The sequence below is a fragment of the Coregonus lavaretus genome (assembly GCF_964263955.1).
Source record: "Coregonus lavaretus genome assembly, chromosome: 28".
Classification (NCBI taxonomy): domain Eukaryota; kingdom Metazoa; phylum Chordata; class Actinopteri; order Salmoniformes; family Salmonidae; genus Coregonus; species Coregonus lavaretus.
The window spans coordinates 31026435-31046460 of NC_140015.1; the positions used below are offsets into that span (position 1 = coordinate 31026435).

General features: G+C 44.1%; 2 protein-coding genes across 2 annotated transcripts; one reads left to right on the forward strand and one right to left on the reverse strand.

The window, feature by feature from the left end:
- Positions 1–1280: 1280 nt before the first annotated feature.
- Positions 1281–4899, reverse strand: LOC311103517 (NADH dehydrogenase [ubiquinone] 1 beta subcomplex subunit 10-like). The gene is made up of 4 exons (XM_084145090.1): positions 4393–4899; positions 3631–3769; positions 2963–3102; positions 1281–2476 (listed from the first exon to the last, which is right to left on the reverse strand). The coding sequence occupies exons 1-4, from the start codon at positions 4538–4540 to the stop codon at positions 2391–2393; spliced, it is 513 nt and encodes a 170-aa protein (XP_084001216.1). The 5' UTR covers positions 4541–4899; the 3' UTR covers positions 1281–2390.
- Positions 4900–4988: 89 nt separating this feature from the next.
- LOC311104456 (large ribosomal subunit protein uL3-like) lies at positions 4989–19002 on the forward strand. Its single transcript, XM_084146296.1, has 11 exons — positions 4989–5084; positions 6437–6661; positions 9946–10138; positions 10537–10705; positions 10914–11049; positions 14085–14271; positions 15637–15797; positions 16102–16203; positions 16754–16849; positions 17094–17213; positions 18437–19002. The coding sequence occupies exons 2-11, from the start codon at positions 6659–6661 to the stop codon at positions 18497–18499; spliced, it is 1230 nt and encodes a 409-aa protein (XP_084002422.1). The 5' UTR covers positions 4989–5084; positions 6437–6658; the 3' UTR covers positions 18500–19002.
- Positions 19003–20026: the final 1024 nt, after the last annotated feature.

Consider the following 20026-nt stretch of genomic DNA (forward strand, 5'->3'; position numbering starts at 1 on the left):
TGGGGCGGGTCTTTTACCGATGACGCGGTATATTGTGACGCCCGTAGGGGTTTTTAGTTGCAGTACTGCGGGACTTGGGTGCAGCCATTGCTAGGCCTGACCTTTCCGTTTCGATGGGAAGTGTTGGGCTCGGCAGGGAGTACATTTTGGAGCGCTACGCTCCGCCTTAAACCAATAGGAGCAGAGCTCCCCTATGGGGCAGAGCTCCACGATATAGAACGATTAGTTACCGGAGTGTAACTCCAGTTCTATGAGTGGAGCGGAGCCCCATAGGACTTAAGGCCCTGCCGACCCTCTCTAGTCTCGCTGAAGATAAATATCTCGGGAGGCAGATTGAGGGGAGGCATCCCCTCTTATAGGGACACCTGTACTCCTATTGGCTGCAGGTGTGTGCATAATTTTGTCTCAGGCTGATGCTGCCTTAGGGCAGAGGGTAAACCAATAGGAGCAGAGCTCCCCTATGGGGCTCCGCTCCACTCATAGAACTGGAGTTACACTCCGGTAACTAATCGTTTCCTTCCCCTCCAACAACTAAGGGATTTCACCATGAGGCAAATGGTGCCTTTAAAACAGTTGAATGGCTGCGAACTGTGGATGGATCAACATTAACTCCACAATACTAACCTAATTGACAGTGAAAAGGATGCGTGTACGGAATACAAATATTCCAAAACATGCACCCTGTTTGCAGTAAGGCACTAAAGTAAAACTGCCCAAAAAAAATGTCCTGAATACAGAGCGTTATGTTTGGGGAAAATCCAACATCACTGAGTACCACTCATATTTTGGTGGTGGCTGCATCATGTTTTGGGTATGCTTGTCATCGCCAAGGATGTTTTTTTTATGATAAACTGAATAGAGCTAAGCACAGGCAAAATCCTGGAGGAAAACCTGGTTCAGTCTGCTTTCCAACAGACACAGAGACAAATTCACATTTCAGCAGGACAATAACTTAAAACAAGGCCAAATATACACAAGTTACTTACCAAGATGACATTGAATGTTCTTAAGTGGCCTAGTTAGTTTTGAGTTCAATCTATGGCAAGACTTGACAATGACTGTCTAGCAATGATCAACAACCAACTTGACAGAGCTTGAATATTTAAATTTTTTTGGCAAATATTGTACAAAGCTCAGAAAGACTCAGCTGTAATCACTGCCAAAGGTGATTCTAACATGTATTGACTCAGGGGTGTGAATACTTAGGTAAATGAGATCTCTGTATTTCATTTTAAATACTTGTGCAAAAATGTCAAGACATGTTTTCACTTAGTCATTATGGGGTATTGTGTGTAGACGGGTGAGAAACATTTAATCCATATTAAATTCAGGCTATAACACAATGTGGAATAAGTTTAGGGGTATGAATACTTTCTGAAGCCATTGTATGATGCAGCCACAGCGCCATTTTTCCATTTACTTTTTTGAGGTTGGACTTGAGCGCGTATAGCTCGTTGGCACGCCGATTGGTGTCAGCATGTGTTACACCTGTGCTGGTTGCCATCTTATTAATGAGGTGTTTCACCTGTGCTGGCCCAGGTGCTATTAGGAGTGGTTGGCCAGTGGTCTTGATAGATGAAAAAAAAGCTCTTGAAACCGTTTTGAATTCATGGACAAACCAGCTTTCTTTTAGAACCAGATAATGAACATCTGAATGCTTTAAAAATTACTTGCGTGTTCTGTGGGGTAAAACCTCTGGTTCCGATAGATCATCATGTAGATTTAATCATGACTGCTCAATGAGAGATCTACATTTCACAACGTTGCGCCTCTTGAATGTGACCAAGGTGAATCCCATTTGCTTCCCATTCCTTGTGTTCTGTGTCACCTTGAAATGAGAATATTCAAGGCTTCTCTGCTCAGACATCAATGCGTTTTGATCAAGTGAGGTGCAGGGACGAGCAATCAAGTTAAATACATGAAGATTCAGCACTACTTGTGGCAGTCTACTTGCACCATGCAGCCCAATTTCGTGGGACCAGACCACAACAGTTCCCGTTTGAGAATGGTTTGAGTTCTGGAGAAAGCTAAAAAAAAACTGCTGGAGTCGAGGGTAAATGCAGCACATTCAAATAGTTGTCTGTTACTACAGCTAAACAATGCAATGAGGACCATTTTTTTTCTCTCCAATAAACATATTTACTGTACATTTCATACATAGGCGAGACATTTACATTTTATTCATTTAGCAGACGCTCTTATCCAGAGCGACTTACAGGAGCAATTAGGGTTAAGTGCCTTGCTCAAGGGCACATCGACAGATTTTTCACCTAGTCGGCTCGGGGATTAGAACCAGCGACCTTTCGGTTACTGGCACAACGCTCTTAACCACTAAGCTACCTGCCGCCCCAAACTGAGACTTGGTACAGAGTGATTAGGGGTTGCAGTGTCTAAGCTTCCGCCTCGGCCGCTATCATCCTGTCTTTCTGCTTCATCAGACATTTCCTTGAGCTGGCGTAGGCTCCCAGATCCCCATCTACAACAGAGGAAGGACAACAGTTTGACAATGGAACAGTTGCCACAGCCTTACCGTTTCTGCATTCCACAAGACTGCAGAAAATTCTGCCCGGGAGGGGTCATATTAAATGATTCATATTGGAGAAATTCAGGAAGCAGCATCTCAGTTTCTAAATGTTTTCTCCTATTGGTGCCTACTGAACACAACCCAATTATTGACACCTGGAGTTTTTCAGGTTTGGGTCTGTTGATCTTTTTCTCTCTCTGGCATCAGTGTGTTTTTTCATCAGTATTATTCAGAAATTAAAACATCATACATCATCTGCACAGATTCAACAACAGGTGCCGTCACTGGTTGCATGTGAAAAGTTGGAGGTTCGAGCGAAGCATTGGCCTAGCTGTCATTCTTACCCTGTAGATGCTAGGGACGTGCTATCAACAGTGTTACTGCCATATTGGCAACACTGAATGGTAGTTGAGGCATGACTGAGTGAGTGGTACTTACAGCGTGACTGGTAGGCCTTGGCCACGTCGGCAAACTGCTGCAGCTCCTTGGAACAGTTCTGGTGGTAGCTGGTACCCTCCCTCTGCTGGCAGGCCCTCAGACGCTCCTGGACCACCTTCACTATCTCCTGGTCCACCTTACTGAGGGGGGAAACGCAACATACAGCTGTTAGGAACAAGGGTGGTTGTGAATACGCCAAACAGGACGTGCCAATGAATGGTTAAAAGCAGCGGGTAACCGTCCTATCATATCTGACCACAGAACATTAATCTCTTGGGGGTCGGACTAGGTAAGGTCAACTCCACAGTAACCGATTGATGCTGACTCAGATTTTTCATAAAACAAATGACTTATGATATGTGGTTGCCCCACCTAGCGATTAAGATTAATGCACTAACTAAGTCGCTCTATGTAAGATGGCCGACCTTTCGTTACAGTATGTCTTGTCCTTTAATCCAGTCAATGGGTTTTTCCTCATAATGAGAGTTGGTGTAGAGGGGTGTCATACTTCTGAAGAACCACAGTGTTTGCTGGTTTTCACTCTTTCCTTTAATGTTTCAGACTGGAAAACCGCGACTTTGGACTTCCAAGGTAATCACTTACCTTAATTGGGAGGACAGTAAAGCCAGAGGCACTGCGGCCCTTGAGCTTGAAAGAGGAATACTTACTGATCTCTCCTCCACTGCATCTCAGCCTCATAGTAACAGGTGTAGTCTCCCTCTGTGCACTCGGTCAGCTCGGGGACACGGCGGAACTTCTGATGGTAGTAGTTGTACTTGTTGCCTGAGTGGATACCCTCCACAAGTTCTGTTGAGAGATGAGGGGAGCATGTCAACATTTACCTCTTGTTGATCATGTGGTACAAAGTACTTAAGGAGTCCTATTGCTCACTGATCTCACAAGACAGGATTGGTGAAAGCTATGTGGAACATCATTGGCTTTCACCTAGTTATCCAATTATGTTAGATCAGTGATATCACTGGAAAGAGGTGAAGGATGCATTTCTAGATCATGAATTACAGTAATAGGAAATTTAGTGAGTAGTATCTAGCGAGTGTCAAGTGCATTGCGCTGCATACAACATTATGCATTACACCTGAATAAACCGTAACTAAAACTGCAACACACATAGCTACCTAACTAGGTAAATAGCGTAACAGCAACACTTGCTAGTTTAGCTATCTTGTTAGGTAGCATTAGCTAACTGAATCAATTTCTCTGCAGTGCACATTCATCTGACATTTGAAATCCTGAATTATGATTATAAATATGTTTTGTCCATGTTCGGTCTACAAATAGTCTGGCCACGCAAGACTAGTCTCCTCCACGTATCACGCTAGATAGCCAACATTAGCTAGTGTTAGCAACACCACAGATGGATTAGTTATAAAAAATTATTGGCAACACGTTAGCCTAGCTAGCTAGCTCACCTCTGAATGTGGTGACAGGGAGGTCCACGGAATAATAGAAGAGTTTAGTCAAAATCAGGGCTGGGTTGGGAAGGGTCGTCTGCTTGTCCACGACGGGAGTCTGGCGGGGAGGCTCCGGGTACGCATCTTTATCATAGTCTGACGGCATTTTGCTGTCTTCTGTTAGAGAAAAATAAGAAATCTCTTCAATTCGACCTCGTCTACGCGCATGCGTGGGAGGAACAACATGGCGTTGGAGGTCAGTTAGAAATAAATATAAAATTTAATATGGTGAACTTAAATAAAATGTAAAAAAAAAAAAAAAAAAAAAAGATGTATATATTCTGTATGCACCATTTATCTCGAATATTGCGTTTACATTTCTTTCATTTTTCAAGCAGAGGTCGAAGGTAAAAGTTCAGCATCGAGAAAATGTGTGGTCAGAGAGGAAAAGGCGACCTTGACCCCAAATCTGTCCAAAATAAGACCAATGCGCTTCTGTGGGTTTATTTTGGACCTAAACTTGGCGCCTGCCTTCCCGCCTTTGGGATCTCGTCATTATATACTGATCTCTGGGGTGTTGTAATTTAATGAACTTCCAGTCCACAAGGTGGCATAAAACATAAAATTACCAAAAAACGTTCAAACAGAAAGTCGTCAGTGTTGCGCAAATCAAGTTGAGGGTGGTGAACGGAAGGTCATGAGTTGTTACAGTAAGTTGTATTAATGAAACTATTCATGATAAGAGTTATGATGATCAAATTGAGGTATTTTCTTCAACTAGATCAGGTTGTTAGTTAGCTATCTATCTAAAACAATGGAAATGCCATGAAAACGCCACGCATGTGCCCCCCCCATGTGGAGTGATAATGTTAGCTAGATCCATAATCTCCTCATTGTCGCCAATCAAAATTAGCCTACATTTAGGCTGTTTATATGTGTATTTGTTGGGGTAAAAACCGGAGTAATACTTGTATGGATGTCAACCTCAATGCATGTTCATGTCATGGTCACCAATCACACTATTTCTATATGGCTAGCTATGCTACTAGCTTATAAGAACTGGAGTTAGCATTTAGCCGAATTATTTTCTAAGCCAGAGAAGGACAACTTCTAAATATTATGCAGCGAAAACAGTAAAGTATATCCAACCCGGATTTTAGTAACCACCTTGTGGTCCTGTTGGAACACACAAATTATGACGGATTTGACCAATATCCACTTTGTTGGATCAGATTTTGAATTGGCGCCAATGAATGCGTCCTTTGTTCTATCCCCCACGGTTTGCGTTCCATTGATATTTTTACTGCATGTAGCTAACCCTTTCGTTAGCTATGTTGTATTGTACTGTCCGTGACAAAGTTCAATCTCAATTGGTCAATAGTTGTCAGTAAAACAATTACATTATGAAGTAATTTAGCGGTTTGAATAGCTATTGTTATTATCCTTGGGTGTGTGGATGTGTGTATTACATTTACATTACATTTTAGTCATTTAGCAGACGCTCTTATCCAGAGCGACTTACATGAGCAATTAGGGTTAAGTGCCTTGCTTAAGGGCACATCGACAGATTTTTCACCTAGTCGGCTCGGGGATTAGAACCAGCGACCTTTCGGTTACTGGCACAACGCTCTTACCCACTAAGCTACCTGCCGCCGTGTATATATATATACACACACACACATACGTTTTGTAGTGGTGAAACATGTCATGTTTATTAGCTCGTGAAAGTGACTAATACATACCCTTGAACCTTGTCATGCTTTCAATCTTCATAAGAAGAGGGCGGCAGGTAGCTTAGTGGGTAAGAGCGTTGTGCCAGTAACCGAAAGGTCGCTGGTTCTAAAAAACAGCCGACTAGGTGAAAAATCTGTCGATGTGCCCTTGAGCAAGGCCCTTAACCCTAATTGCTCCTGTAAATCGCTCTGGATTAGAGCGTCTGCTAAATGACTAAAAAATAAAAGAGCCTTTGATAAGCCTACATATAATAAGTAGTCCACCCAAACATGTTATGAATAGGTACAGTAACAGTAGATAAACAGTAGATGTCTCTCTCTTCCCGCAGCCCCACAGATGTCTGCAGCCAGTTGTCTGGGCACCCCACCACCAGAGGCCCACCATGGGCCAGTGCTGGCAGCCCTGGTCTTGTTTGAAAATGAATACGGCTCCTTAACTGGGCCAGCCACCAAATTAGAGCCCTTGCATAGAGTATCATCTTGAGTATGACCCTGACATCAGCACTCGTTCCTGTCTCTTTTTGTCCCTTGCCTGGAAGGCACACACAGACATGGTCAGTGCTCCTGCTGTCTTTTCCTATATTTCTAACCTGAAGGGCACCTTGGGGTCTACTAACTTTGGTCAGGGGCTCTGTTTGTGTGTTTGTTTATGTGTATATGGTTTGATTTTAAGTTTATCTGGTGTGCTTTGTTAGGTATTAAGACAACTTGTTGAACACGTTGCCTGATCACTGTTCTTTCTCAGTATGCCATGTGCAAGAGGGCAATGGCGGCGTGCTTTTTGCATGTGGTCTCAACATCGGTAATATCATAATTTCTTTGGACTTGGGCTGTTGTTTCTCGGCTACCTCAATCATCTGCTGTCACAATTACTTTTTATTGACGTCTTCTTTATTTGAGTTTCTCAAATATTAATTTGTAATTAATACTGTATAGGAAATATTTCCCATTAGTTGTGCTACTAACTTGGTTTGAATAATGGATATTTTGCATATGGACAGAAATTAATCTGACTATTGACCTCAATGCAACACCTTTCCCCAGGTTTTCTTCTGTTATGTCTTTCATATCTCTGAAGTGCACAGAAATCTACAGTGCTTGCATTATTGGTTAATTTGTAAGAATATTCTTTATTTTTTTGCTGATACAGAAATGCAGTAGTCAGTTCAGTCAGCTTATAAAGGGAGACTTATACTGTGGATATACTGATCCATGTAAACTGAATTTTCCACTGTTACTCTACATGTGTTCTGATGGCTTATGAATCTCGATCGTCATTCAATTTCTCAAGACCGTCTCTTTGCCTGTATTACATGCCTGTATTAGTCGTTAGTGTATAGGCTGTTCAGCACACGGACACTCGTCTTTAGAAACCCGTTACTTAAGCTCCGAGGCTGACAGGGCACACAACATGGCCATTCATTATCAGAATACAGCCGCTGGGCCTCTCCCTGACAGCCGCTGGGCCTCTCCCTGACAGCCGCTGGGCCTCTCCCTGACAGCCGCTGGGCCTCTCCCTGACAGCCGCTGGGCCTCTCCCTGACACCGAGCTAGACTGGACAAGACGTCTGTCATAAACACGTAGGATGTGTGTGTTACTGACTGTATGAATGGGGAGGAGGGGGTTTGGGGATTCTTCAGGGGTATTACGGCACAGGCATAGGGGTTTAATGGCACAGGCAGGGAGCCCAGCCAACAGCGAGTTGCAGTAATCCAGACGGGAGATGACAAGTGCCTGGATTAGGACCTGTGCCGCTTCCTGTGTAAGGCAGGGTTGTACTTTCCGAATGTTGTGGAGCATGCACCTACAGGATCGGGTCACCGCCTTGATGTTAGCGGAGAACGACAGGGTGTTGTCCAGGGTCACGCCAAGGCTTTTTGCACTCTGGGAGGAGGACACAACGGAGTTGTCAACCGTGATGGCGAGATCATGGAACGGGCAGTCCTTCCCCGGGAGGAAGAGCAGCTCCGTCTTGCCGAGGTTCAGCTTGAGGTGGTGATCCGTCATCCACACTGATATGTCTGCCAGACATGCAGAGATGTGATTCGCCACCTGGTTATCAGAAGGGGGGGAAAGGAGAAGATTAGTTGTGTGTCGTCTGCGTAGCAATGATAGGAGAGGCCATGTGAGGATATGACAGAGCCAAGTGACTTGGTGTATAGCGAGAATAGGAGAGGGCCTAGAACTGAGCCCTGGGGGACACCAGTGGTGAGAGCATGTGGTGCAGAGACAGATTCTCGCCACGCCACTTGATAGGAGCGACCTGTCAGGTAGGACGCAATCCAGGAGTGAGCCGCGCCAGAGATGCCCAACTCGGAGAGGGTGGAGAGGAGGATCTGATGGTTCACAGTATCAAAGGCAGCAGACAGGTCTAGAAGGACAAGAGGAGAGAGAGTTAGCTTTAGCAGTGCGGAGAGCCTCCATGACACAGAGAATAGCAGTCTCAGTTGAATGACCAGTCTTGAAACCTGACTGGTTTGGATCAAGAAGGTCATTCTGAGAGAGATAGCAAGAGAGTTGGCTAAAGACGGCACGCTCAATAGTTTTGGAGAGAAAAGAAAGAAGGGATACTGGTCTGTAGTTGTTGACATCAGAGGGATCGAGTGTAGGTTTTTTGAGAAGGGGTGCAACTCTCGCTCTCTTGAAGACGCAGACAGCGGTCAAGGATGAGTTGATGAGCGAGGTGAGGTAAGGGAGAAGGTCTCCGGAAATGGTCTGGAGAAGAGAGGAGGGGATAGCGTCAAGTGGGCAGGTTGTTGGGCGGCCGGCCGTCACAAGTCGCAAGATTTCATCTGGAGAGAGAGGGGAGAAAGAAGTCAAAGCATAGGGTAGGGCAGAACCAGCAGTGTCATTTGACTTAACAAATGAGGATCGGATGTCAACCTTCTTTTCAAAATGGTTGATGAAGTCATCCACAGAGAGGGAGGAGGGGGGGGGGGATTCAGCAGGGAGGAGAAGGTGGCAAAGAGCTTCCTAGGGTTAGAGGCAGATGCTTTGAATTTAGAGTGGTAGAAAGTGGCTTTAGCAGCAGAAACAGAGGAAGAAAATGTAGAGGAGGGAGTGAAAAGATGCAGGTCCGCAGGGAGTCTAGTTATCCTCCATTTCCGCTCGGCTGCCCGGAGCCCTGTTCTGTGAGCTCGCAATGAGTCGTCAAGTTACAAATAAAAATGTGTATTATATGTTACAAATTTGCAAAATGTATGATATGTTACGAATTTTAGCTAGGTGGCTAGCTGGCTAACATTAGCTAGGGGTTAGGGTTACGTTCAGGAGTTCGTTAAAGGGTTAGCTAACATGCCAAGTAGTTGCAGAGTAGTTGAAAAGTTGCTAAAATTGAAAAGTTGTTCGAACTCACAACCTTTGGTTTGCTAGACGTTCGCGTTATACGCCCAACCCGACCAATCACCCTCCTTTCGTTTTTGCCTTAAGTAACTATCTGTCTTATGTAACATATCATATTAATATGGGTGTCCCGGATTTACATTTACTATGTTACATCTAGTCTGAGGCTGGGCTTTGTTTTCCATGGTGTTGATAACAATAGTAATTAGTTCATATTGTACTTGTTTTCACTGATTTCTCACATGGAATAGCCTTAATTTCTCAGAACAAGAATAGACTGACGAGTTTCAGAAAAAAGTTATTTGTTTCCAACATCTAGTAACCCATGTTTGATACTTCAGAGAAGGATGATATGAATTGAACTGAAATGTAAAAAAAATAGACAGCAAAATGAACTTTAACAAGAATAAAGCACAGTAATAACATGGGGTTTTAGAGCCCTTGAAGCATTATCAGAAGTTTATTGACGTGTGCATCTGTTTCTCTCCCTCCCAGTCTCACCGTAAATTCCACGCGCCCCGCCATGGGCACTTGGGCTTTCTGCCCTGCAAGCGCAGCAAGAAGCACCGGGGGAAGCCCCGCAGCTGGCCCCAGGACGATCCCAGCCTGCCCGTCCACCTCACCGCCTTCATGGGCTACAAGGCCGGCATGACACACATCCTGCGCGAGGTGCACCGCACTGGCCTGAGTATGTACAACCTGCCTTACAGCGTGTCATGGTTGGATGATAGTATAAGTGATAGAACAATATGTATATGTGAATCAGGAGTAAGAACCATGAGAGTATTAGACCTGGTCCCAGATCTGTTTGTGCTGTCTTGACAATGATCTCTGTGCAGATGATGTATGATGTTTTAATTTCTGAATAATAGTGATGGAATCAAACCGCTGATGCCAGAGAGAGAAAATGTGACGATGACCATAGAGCCCAGCTCTGTTTTCTATCCTAGTCATCTTCCTCTGTTCTGACATTGATTTTATACTCTACCCTTTGTTGTTCCTCCTGTAGGCTACACACAGGCCATTTGCCTTTATAGTTCTGTGGCAACTGACCCCATCTCTGTTCCTCTCCCTCCCTCCCAACAGAGCAAGCCAAACGTGAGTCGGTGGAGGCAGTCACTATCATCGAGACTCCGCCTGTGATGGTGGTGGGGGTTGTTGGATACATCAACACAGTCCGTGGCTTGAGGTCCTTCAAGACCATCTTCGCCGAGCACCTCAGTGACGAGTGCAAGCGCAGATTCTACAAAAGCTGGTGTGTGGCAATGAGCGTCTGGTGTGTGTGTGTCTTATTGAAGTATAGAGATGTGACTATGACCTCTGTGCAGATGATGTTTGATGTTTTAATTTCAGAATAATAGTGTTGAAATCAAACCACTGATGCCAGAGAAGGGGGGTGTAAAATAACACTCATGATCAAGAGATTGGTTTTCAATCTCCACCCTGTATGTAAACTCTTCCAGGTACAAGAGCAAGAAGAAGGCATTCACCAAGTATGCCAAGAAGTGGACAGACGAGAGTGGCAAGAAGCAGCTGGAGAAGGACTTTAATAACATGAAGAAATACTGCACATCCATCCGAGTCCTCATCCACTCTCAGGTACATAGAACGCTCTTATCAATCATGTGATCCAACGGAAATCCTCCACTCCTATCCTCAGTGAGTTTCTATTGGCTTGTGGTGAATGAGTAACAGCTGGTGGTATCCCTGGGGTTCACCCGTCTCCACCCCAAGGACCTCCCTTCAGAACGGGCACGGCTGTCTGAGTTATTGCCTACCCAGATCCTACCCGATCATATGGCAACTGAAAGAAAGAAAAACTCCCTAATCGCATGGCCCCCGTTGTGAACAAATGTCTTCTCTCTCTCGCACGTACAAACGCATGCATGCAGAGGAGTACTAGAGTATGGAGTTTCAAATTACAGTTTAAAAATACTCCTGTGAGGAGCAGAACCTCGACTGCACTTACAAACTTCCCTCGAGGGAAGCGTTGTGTTGGTACCAAACACTACTCAGTGTTACTGATAGAATTCAGGGTATTATGGTGTCTGTTTGTCGAAGCATTTACATTTTAGTCATTTAGCAGACGCTCTTATCCAGAGCGACTTACAGTTAGTGAGTGCATACATATTCATTTTTTTTCCTTTCATACAGTGGGACTATATGATTACTGTAAGATGGGGATAGAGCAATGTGTATGTTAATCATGTCTCCAGTGAGAGAATTAGCCTGGTACCAGATCTGTTCTAGCTGTCTTGACTATTCCTATGGTCAGTGTCACGTTTGGCAGATGTTTTTTCTCTTTCTGCAGATGATATATGATGTTTTAATTTCTGAATAATAGTGTTGGAATCAAACCACTGATGCCAGAGGAAAAAAAACATGATCGTAGGTGTCAAGACCGCACAAACAGATGTGGGACTTGGCTATTAGAGAACAGAGACCTGACTGAGTCACAGGGTTATGATGAGTCACAGGGCTGTAGGGTGAAGTTGCCCCTAGACCGTGTGGTTAAAAAATATATATATCTACACTACTGTTCAAAAGTTTGGGGTCACTTAGAAATGTCCTTGTTTTCCATGAAAATATATATGAAATGAGTTTGAATAGGAAATATAGCAAAATGCATAGGAAATGTAGTCATTGACAAGGTTAGAAATAATGATTGTGTCCTTCAAACTTTGTTTTTGTCAAAGAATCCTCCATTTGCAGCAATTACAGCCTTGCAGACCTTTGGCATTCTAGTTGTCAATTTGTTGAGGTAATCTGAAAAGATTTCACCCCATGCTTCCTGAAGCACCTCCCACAAGTTGTATTGGCTTGATGGGCACCTCTTACATACCATACGGTCAAGCTGCTCCCACAACAGCTCAATAGGGTTGAGATCCAGTGACTGTGCTGGCCACTCCATTATAGACAGAATACCAGCTGACTGCTTCGTCCCTAAATAGTTATTGCATAGTTTGAAGCTGTGCTTTGGGTCATTGTCCTGTTGTAGGAGGAAATTGGCTCCAATCATGCGCCGTCCACAGGGTATGGCATAGCGTTGCAAAATGGAGTGATAGCCTTCCTTCTTCAAGATCCCTTTTACCCTGTACAAATCTCCCACTTTACCACCACCAAAGCACCCCCAGACCATGCTTGACAAATGGCATCAAGCACTCCTCCAGCATCTTTTCATTTGGTCTGCGTCTCACAAATGTTCTTCTTTGTGATCCCGTCTCACAAATGTTCTTCTTTGTGATCCGAACACCTCAAACTTCGATTCGTCTGTCCATAACACTTTTTTCCAATCTTCCTCTGTCCAGTGTCTGTGTTCTTTTGCCCATCTTAATCTTTTGTTTTTATTGGCCAGTCTGAGATATGGCATTTTCTTTGCAACTCTGCCTAGTAGGTCAGCATCCCGGAGTCACCTCTTCACTGTTGACATTGAGACTGGTGTTTTGCGGGTACTATTTAATTAAGCTGCCAGTTGAGGACCTGTAAGTCGTCTGTTTCTCAAACCAGACACTAATGTATTTGTCCTCTTGCTCAGTTGTGCACCGGGGCCTCCCACTCCTCTTTCTATTCTGGTTAGAGCCAGTTTGCGCTGTTCTGTGAAGGGAGTAGTACACAGCGTTGACGAGATCTTCAGTTTCTTGGCAATTTCTCGCATGGAATAGCCTTAATTTCTCAGAACAAGAATAGACTGACGAGTTTCAGAAGAAAGTTCTTTGTTTCTGCCCATTTTGAGCCTGTAATCGAACCCACAATTGCTGATGCTCCAGATACTCAACTAGTCTCAAGAAGGCCAGTTTTATTGCTTCTTTAATCAGCACAACAGTTTTCAGCTGTGCTAACATAATTGCAAAAGGGTTTTCTAATGATCAATTAGCCTTTTAAAATGATAAACTTGGATTAGCAAATACAACGTGCCATTGGAACACAGGACTGATGGTTGCTGATAATGGGCCTCTGTATGCCTATGTAGATATTCCATAAAAAATCAGCAGTTTCCAGCTACAATAGCCATTTACAACATTAACAATGTCTACACTGTATTTCTGATCAATTTGATATTTTAATGGACAAAAAAATGGCATTTCTTTTGAAAACAAGGACATTTCTAAGTGACCCCAAACTTTTGAACGGTAGTGTATATATAATTTTAGATTTTTGTGTGTAGGAAAACAAACTTGATATACTTTAAAATGAGTGAAACCAAATCGAAACTGTAGAAATAATGGACCTCCATTCATACAGTTTTTTCAAATTGTCCAGCTTGTTTATAATCACCAAAATTAAAGCTAGACAGAGGGAGCATCAAAAATGTAAAAAATGATGGATAGAGGATACGTTTCTTGAAAATTGACAGCAAGGAAATATTTTATAAAATTCAGTGCGGCCTTCCGGACCTCGTTGTAGACCGAATGCGGCTCCCAGGGCAAAATGAGTAAGACAAACCTGCCCTAGACGCTGATCTTCAGATTTCCCCCACACATGGTTAGGATTGGGGAAAGGGAAGCTGATCCTAGATCAGAGATTGAATCCTAGAATAAATAATACTAATTATTCCGTGTGAAAGGGAAGGGAGCGGAGGCATTAAAGTTGTGTGTGAATTGTCCTGGCTTCTGTACCTTCATAATTGTCTCTAGATTCGCCTGCTGCCCCTCAAAGCTAAGAAGGCCCACATCATGGAGGTGCAGCTAAACGGCGGCACCATCTCCGAGAAGGTGGACTGGGTCAAGGAGAAGCTGGAGCAGCCCGTCCCTGTGTCCTCAGTCTTCTATCAGGACGAGATGATAGACGTCATCGGGGTCACCAAAGGTCACGGGATGAAAGGTAGGAGGTTTTGAGGTATAGTGACGTCGGGGTAAAAGGGTCACGGGATGAAAGGTAGGAGGTTTTGAGGTATAGGGACATCAGGGTAAAAGGGTCACGGGATGAAAGGTAGGAGGTTTTGAGGTATAGGGACATCAGGGTAAAAGGGTCACGGGATGAAAGGTAGGAGGTTTTGAGGTATAGGGACATCAGGGTAAAAGGGTCACGGGATGAAAGGTAGGAGGTTTTGAGGTATAGGGACATCAGGGTAAAAGGGTCACGGGATGAAAGGTAGGAGGTTTTGAGGTATAGGGACATCAGGGTAAAAGGGTCACGGGATGAAAGGTAGGAGGTTTTGAGGTATAGGGACATCAGGGTAAAAGGGTCACGGGATGAAAGGTAGGAGGTTTTGAGGTATAGGGACATCAGGGTAAAAGGGTCACGGGATGAAAGGTAGGAGGTTTTGAGGTATAGGGACATCAGGGTAAAAGGGTCACGGGATGAAAGGTAGGAGGTTTTGAGGTATAGGGACATCAGGGTAAAAGGGTCACGGGATGAAAGGTAGGAGGTTTTGAGGTATAGGGACATCAGGGTAAAAGGGTCACGGGATGAAAGGTAGGAGGTTTTGAGGTATAGGGACATCAGGGTAAAAGGGTCACGGGATGAAAGGTAGGAGGTTTTGAGGTATAGGGACATCAGGGTAAAAGGGTCACGGGATGAAAGGTAGGAGGTTTTGAGGTATAGGGACATCAGGGTAAAAGGGTCACGGGATGAAAGGTAGGAGGTTTTGAGGTATAGGGACATCAGGGTAAAAGGGTCACGGGATGAAAGGTAGGAGGTTTTGAGGTATAGGGACATCAGGGTAAAAGGGTCACGGGATGAAAGGTAGGAGGTTTTGAGGTATAGGGACGTCGGGGTAAAAGGGTCACGGTAGAAGATGTTCCTAGGTACAGATCTAGGATCAGCTTCTCCCACTCATCCGTTTGACAATGATCTCTGTGCAGATGATGTATGATGTTTTAATTTCTGAATAATAGTGAAGGAATCAAACCACTGATGCCAGAATTTTTGTTGTTGTTGACAATGACCATAGGAGTTGGCACTTACCCCGGGGATGAGTGGGAGAAATCTTTATGGACATTAATAACATGGCAATACCATTGGTTATAATATCTCCATAGACATGTCTCTAGGTCAAACAGAATGGCTCAGAAAGACCCTGAATTTTTCTTCTTGCTAATAATAATTAGTAAAAGATGCATGTCAATGTCTGCAGGCCGACGGTATAGTACCATTCAGCTATTATGTTATATTGGCTGGTCCTGTGGCATAACTAATTTCCTATTGGTTTTCTACTGATTTTCCTACTTTCCTATTGGTTGTCAGGTGTGACCAGTCGTTGGGGAGTGAAGAAGCTGCCCAGGAAGACTCACAAGGGCCTGCGTAAGGTGGCCTGCATCGGAGCCTGGCACCCTTCCCGTGTGGGCTACACCATCGCCCGGGCCGGCCAGAAGGGCTACCACCACCGCACAGAGCTCAACAAGAAGGTCCGCAGCACCAGGGTTCTAGTTGAGATAGGCGTATGAAATTCATCATTTGACCAGATATTGTGATTTGACCAGGTGTTCCTTGAAAATATGTGTTTTGACCTCAAAGGGACTACGTTGTAAAATAGTTTTCTTCATACTTTGTTAATGAACGATCTGTGTGAATGTTTGAGTTTCCTGTACATAACTGGAACTAGTTAGGGTTCTGTTGTAGTTGTAATTACGTAGAGGTTGATACTGTACTGGTTAGACTAAGGGTGATTCACCACCATCATGCTGTTTCAGTGTTTTACTCTGTCGACAGATCTACCGTATTGGCAAAGGGGTCCATGTCCAGGATGGCAAAGTGATCAAGAACAACGCCTCCACTAACTACGACACCACCCAGAAGACTATCACCCCCATGGTAATATAATAACACCACCCCCATGGTAATATAATAACACCACCCCCATGGTAATATAATAACACCACCCCCATGGTAATATAATAACACCACCCCCATGGTAATATAATAACACCACCCCCATGGTAATATAATAACACCACCCCCATGGTAATATAATAACACCACCCCCATGGTAATATAATAACACCACCCCCATGGTAATATAATAACACCACCCCCATGGTAATATAATAACACAATAACGTCCTAATAATGTTATTGACATGAGCCTGGAAACGATGTGATATAACATGGTAACCAATCTAATTCTTACTTTTGGTTAATGACGTGATGCATCCTCTGCTTTCGATCACCAGCTTTGTCTGGTGATGCCACCCTGTAAAGGAAAGCCTAGAGCCCTGACATGCAAGATGGGTATATGGCTGATATTAGAGTGCAATTACTGGCTATGTATTGCAGGTTGTGGCCATTAATGCGGTGTGCTACTCCCGTTTCATCTATATTATTCACCCATCCTCTCCCTCTGTCTCCTGTTGTCTGTCTGTAGGGAGGGTTCCCCCACTATGGTGACGTGAAAAATGACTTCTTGATGCTGAAGGGCTGTGTGATCGGCTGCAAGAAACGTGTCCTCACCCTGAGAAAGGTACAGTGCCTATGTGTTAGAGAGAGGAGTGAAACGCATAATTTTGATGCCAAACGTGACAACTACCTCTGTGCAGATGATGTATGATATTTTAATTTCTGAATAATAGTGAAGGAATCAAACCGCTGATGTCAGAGAGAGAGAAAAACATGACCATATGAGTTGGGGATGCTAAAGCATGGGACATATTTGACCGTGTGTTGAACTCTAACCACTTGTGTGTGCGCGTGCTTCTCTCTCACAGTCCATGCTGGTGCACACATCACGCAAGTCCAAGGAGACCATCGACCTCAAGTTCATTGACACCACTTCCAAGTTTGGCTACGGCCACTTCCAGACCGCCCAGGAGAAGAGGGCCTTCATGGTGGGTACCGGCCTGGCTGTGGATGGTGGGAGTGAGCTGAATCATTGTAGGGGGGAGTGGGACTGAGACATTGTTAATGATATAGTGGGACTGATAGAGTATGTTAGTGACAGAGGAGTGGGACTGATAGAAAATGGTAGTGATGGAGGAGTGGGACTGATAAATGGTAGTGACGGAGGAGTGGGACTGATAAATGGTAGTGACGGAGGAGTGGGACTGATAAATGGTAGTGACGGAGGAGTGGGACTGATAAATGGTAGTGACGGAGGAGTGGGACTGATAAATGGTAGTGACGGAGGAGTGGGACTGATAAATGGTAGTGACGGAGGAGTGGGACTGATAAATGGTAGTGACGGAGGAGTGGGACTGATAAATGGTAGTGACGGAGGAGTGGGACTGATGGAGGATGTTAGTGACGGAGGAGTGGGACTGATGGAGGATGTTAGTGACGGAGGAGTGGGACTGATAGAGGATGTTAGTGACGGAGGAGTGGGACTGATAGAGGATGTTAGTGATGGAGGATGTTAGTGACGGAGGAGTGGGACTGATGGAGGATGTTAGTGATGGAGGAGTGGGACTGATAGAGGATGTTAGTGATGGAGGAGTGTAGGTAAGTAAAGGGAAAGGTTTATGTAGGGACATAGTAGGTTGGGGTGGAGGCACTGAAGCGTTTGTGTGTAAAGGGGGACACCCTGTATCGAAAGTGACTATGGCATGACTATTGTCCTAGTCATTGATAGTACAGGAATAGTGATGAAAGATTTTCCCGTGTTTGTTGGAATATCTGTTCCTGTCAAACCCTGTATCTTTCAAACATCTTCCACGTCTACAACAATCAATACTTTTAATGTGTAAAACGTTGTGCTCATATTAGACTCGTTTTCACTCATCTAGCAAAACATGCTTTTTCTTGAACCGATGGTTTGATCTAATGCTGTGACAAATTGGATGTGTATTAGCTGGATTCTGGATAGTGCTCTCAGAAGAAAAAAGTAAAGGGAATTGAGATGTGGAATTCACTGGAGCATGATGGGGAATGAGGCGGCGTGGAGTGGTGATCTCCCTTCTGTGTCCCAAGTGGCACCCATTGGGCTCTGGTCAAAAGTAGTGCACTATATAGGGAATGGGGTGCCATTTGGGACACAACCCTCTATCTCAGCTGGGTGAACCTGTTGCTTTAATACTGGACTTCTGTTGACCCTGCTGTGACCTCTGACCTACAGGGCCCACTGAAGAAGGACGTGCAGAAGAAACTGGCCGCCGAACCATTGCCAGAGGAGGCTTAGAAGTGATGGTGGTCCACCGTTCAAACCAGCTCAACAGAAAAACAAATTCTTATAGTAACAGTCTTCTAATAAACAGTCTTATTTATCCAGGTGGTGTTTGGCTGTTCTGTTCAAATAAGCTTCAGCTTTAGTTTAGACTTGGCCTATGTCCCAAATGTCACTCATATAGTCAACTACTTTTGGCCAGGGCCCAAATGGCATCCTATTTCCTATATAGAATGGGGTGCCATTTGGGACACCAATTTGGATAAGTGGCTAATGGTGGCACAGTGATGTGGTTAAAAAAAATTGGTGGGTAAACTGGTCGTAGGGAAAAAGTAACTCTCCCTATACTTTCAATGCATTTCCCCCCAAAAAATATGGGTAAACTGAGTTTACTTGTGGCTACCCTCCACTACACCAGTGGTGGCACACAATCATTTGTGTGGGACATGGTTAAAAGCGGAAGTCAAATTTCGGTTGGACCTTGTATGCAATTGACCAATAAAGATATCTTAATCATGTATTATCTAGTACATTTGTACTGTTCTACTGTATTGTACTTTTATGAATAGTTTCTATATTTTCCCACCAGTCCATCACAATATCTTGATAATAATGTATAAATGTACAAGCTATTGTTTAGTTGATCAATGAAGAGAGGGTACGCTGTCCAAAAATCCATGCAGAAAGCCATTTGCTGCCTTAATCTAACACAACAAGCAAAAATGACGAGAACGTTTTAGAGAACCAATAATCTCCAAGGAATCTTCTCTGGGCTACAATCACTTTCAAATAGGAATTGTTCAAGTAGTTGTCCAAGGAGTCCATTTTGTCAGGCTAATAATACACCAATGTTCTGGCCAGCCCACCGGACAACATGAGTACAACGCTCACCTTCAGGAGTTGAGGACAAACTTATTCGGTTCCAATTCAGTGTATCAGCATCGTCATTATACAGTAACAATTCATACCAGAGTAATGCCCATATTCACTTTCCTTCAAGTGGACAAATATGTACCTATTGCTGTTTCATTCAAAATGGCACCCTATTCCCTGTTAATGACTGGAGCGGAATAGGTGGAATGGTATCAAATGCATGGTTTCCAGGTGCCGTTCCGGACATTATTATGAGCCGTTCTCCCCTCAACAGCCTCCTGTGATATATATATATATATATATGGATTAGGGTGCAAATTGGGACGCAATCAATATCTTTATTACGCAGGTTAGCTTTTTCCGTCATGAATCTTGTTCTGGAGGCAGCTATGCAGATTGGCCACTAGCTGGCACTGCTACAAAGTCATAAAATCTGAATTTAAATTAAGACCAAAAAGCACATTTTTGTTTATTAATTTTTACAATACAGACAATTTTGAATTTGCTGTACCATCTAGTGGAAATCGCTCAGTTCTGCCTCACGGACAAGACTCATCCTAATAAACGTCAACCTGGTTCATTACAGGGCTATTGCAGGTCACTTCCCTATTGCAGAGTGCTATCTAAGTGAAGTCTTCTAGATCAGTAGAGCCGGGCGCTATACCAGGT

Coding starts and splice junctions, on each gene's coding strand:
- LOC311103517 (XM_084145090.1), bottom strand. CDS start 4,540: ATGCCGTCAGACTATGATAAAGATGCGTACCCGGAGCCTCCCCGCCAG. Junction 3,770..4,392: donor CCCTGTCACCACATTCAGAG/GTGAGCTAGCTA, acceptor ATCTCTCAACAG/AACTTGTGGAGGGTATCCAC. Junction 3,103..3,630: donor ATGCAGTGGAGGAGAGATCA/GTAAGTATTCCT, acceptor TTCCCCCCTCAG/TAAGGTGGACCAGGAGATAG.
- LOC311104456 (XM_084146296.1), top strand. Junction 10,139..10,536: donor GGTGCACCGCACTGGCCTGA/GTATGTACAACC, acceptor CCCTCCCAACAG/AGCAAGCCAAACGTGAGTCG. Junction 16,204..16,753: donor AGAAGACTATCACCCCCATG/GTAATATAATAA, acceptor GTCTGTCTGTAG/GGAGGGTTCCCCCACTATGG.